The following is a 468-nucleotide window of genomic DNA, read 5'->3' on the forward strand; positions in this document are numbered from 1 at the left end:
ACTTGTTCCCCGGGGAGCGGGGCCGGCGGGAGACGGCGAACCTGGAGCTGCTGCTGCAGCGCTGCAGCGAGGTGCAGCACTGGGTGGGCACGGAGCTGCTGCTCTGCGAGGCGCTGGGCAAGCGCGCCCACCTGCTCAAGAAGCTCATCAAGATCGCTGCCATGTGAGTCAGGGGGGCACGGGGGCTCTGAGCTGACCCCAAGGTGTCAGAAAATCCTTTTGTCCCAGTCCCGAGACCGACGAAGAAGCCAAGACTCTTCTGTTCTGGTTCTCAAGGTTTTTTATTTTCTCTTATTTATCACATTCTTTCTCTGACCTGCTGAGGTCTGTCTGGCAGGTCAGTTCGTGGCACGCTCACCGCCTTTGAGGCAGGGTTAGTTTTTTAATATAAAATAAAAAAAATTAGTATTAAAAATTTTGTATAAAAATTAGTATTAAAAAAATTAACATAAAAAATATTATTAAAAA

General features: G+C 48.7%; 1 protein-coding gene across 1 annotated transcript in view; it reads left to right on the plus strand.

Moving 5' to 3' along the window:
* The window catches only part of RAPGEFL1 (Rap guanine nucleotide exchange factor like 1), a gene marked incomplete at its 3' end in the record, with an annotated part of 6,598 nt that overhangs the window by 2,568 nt on the left and 3,562 nt on the right, over positions 1-468 (plus strand). The window contains exon 8 of the mRNA XM_031064761.1: positions 6-164. Coding sequence (XP_030920621.1) covers positions 6-164 — 159 coding nt within the window. The remainder of the gene's footprint in view (positions 1-5; positions 165-468) is intronic.

This window comes from Geospiza fortis, unplaced genomic scaffold (genome assembly GCF_000277835.1).
Source record: "Geospiza fortis unplaced genomic scaffold, GeoFor_1.0 scaffold992, whole genome shotgun sequence".
In the NCBI taxonomy this organism is placed as follows: domain Eukaryota; kingdom Metazoa; phylum Chordata; class Aves; order Passeriformes; family Thraupidae; genus Geospiza; species Geospiza fortis.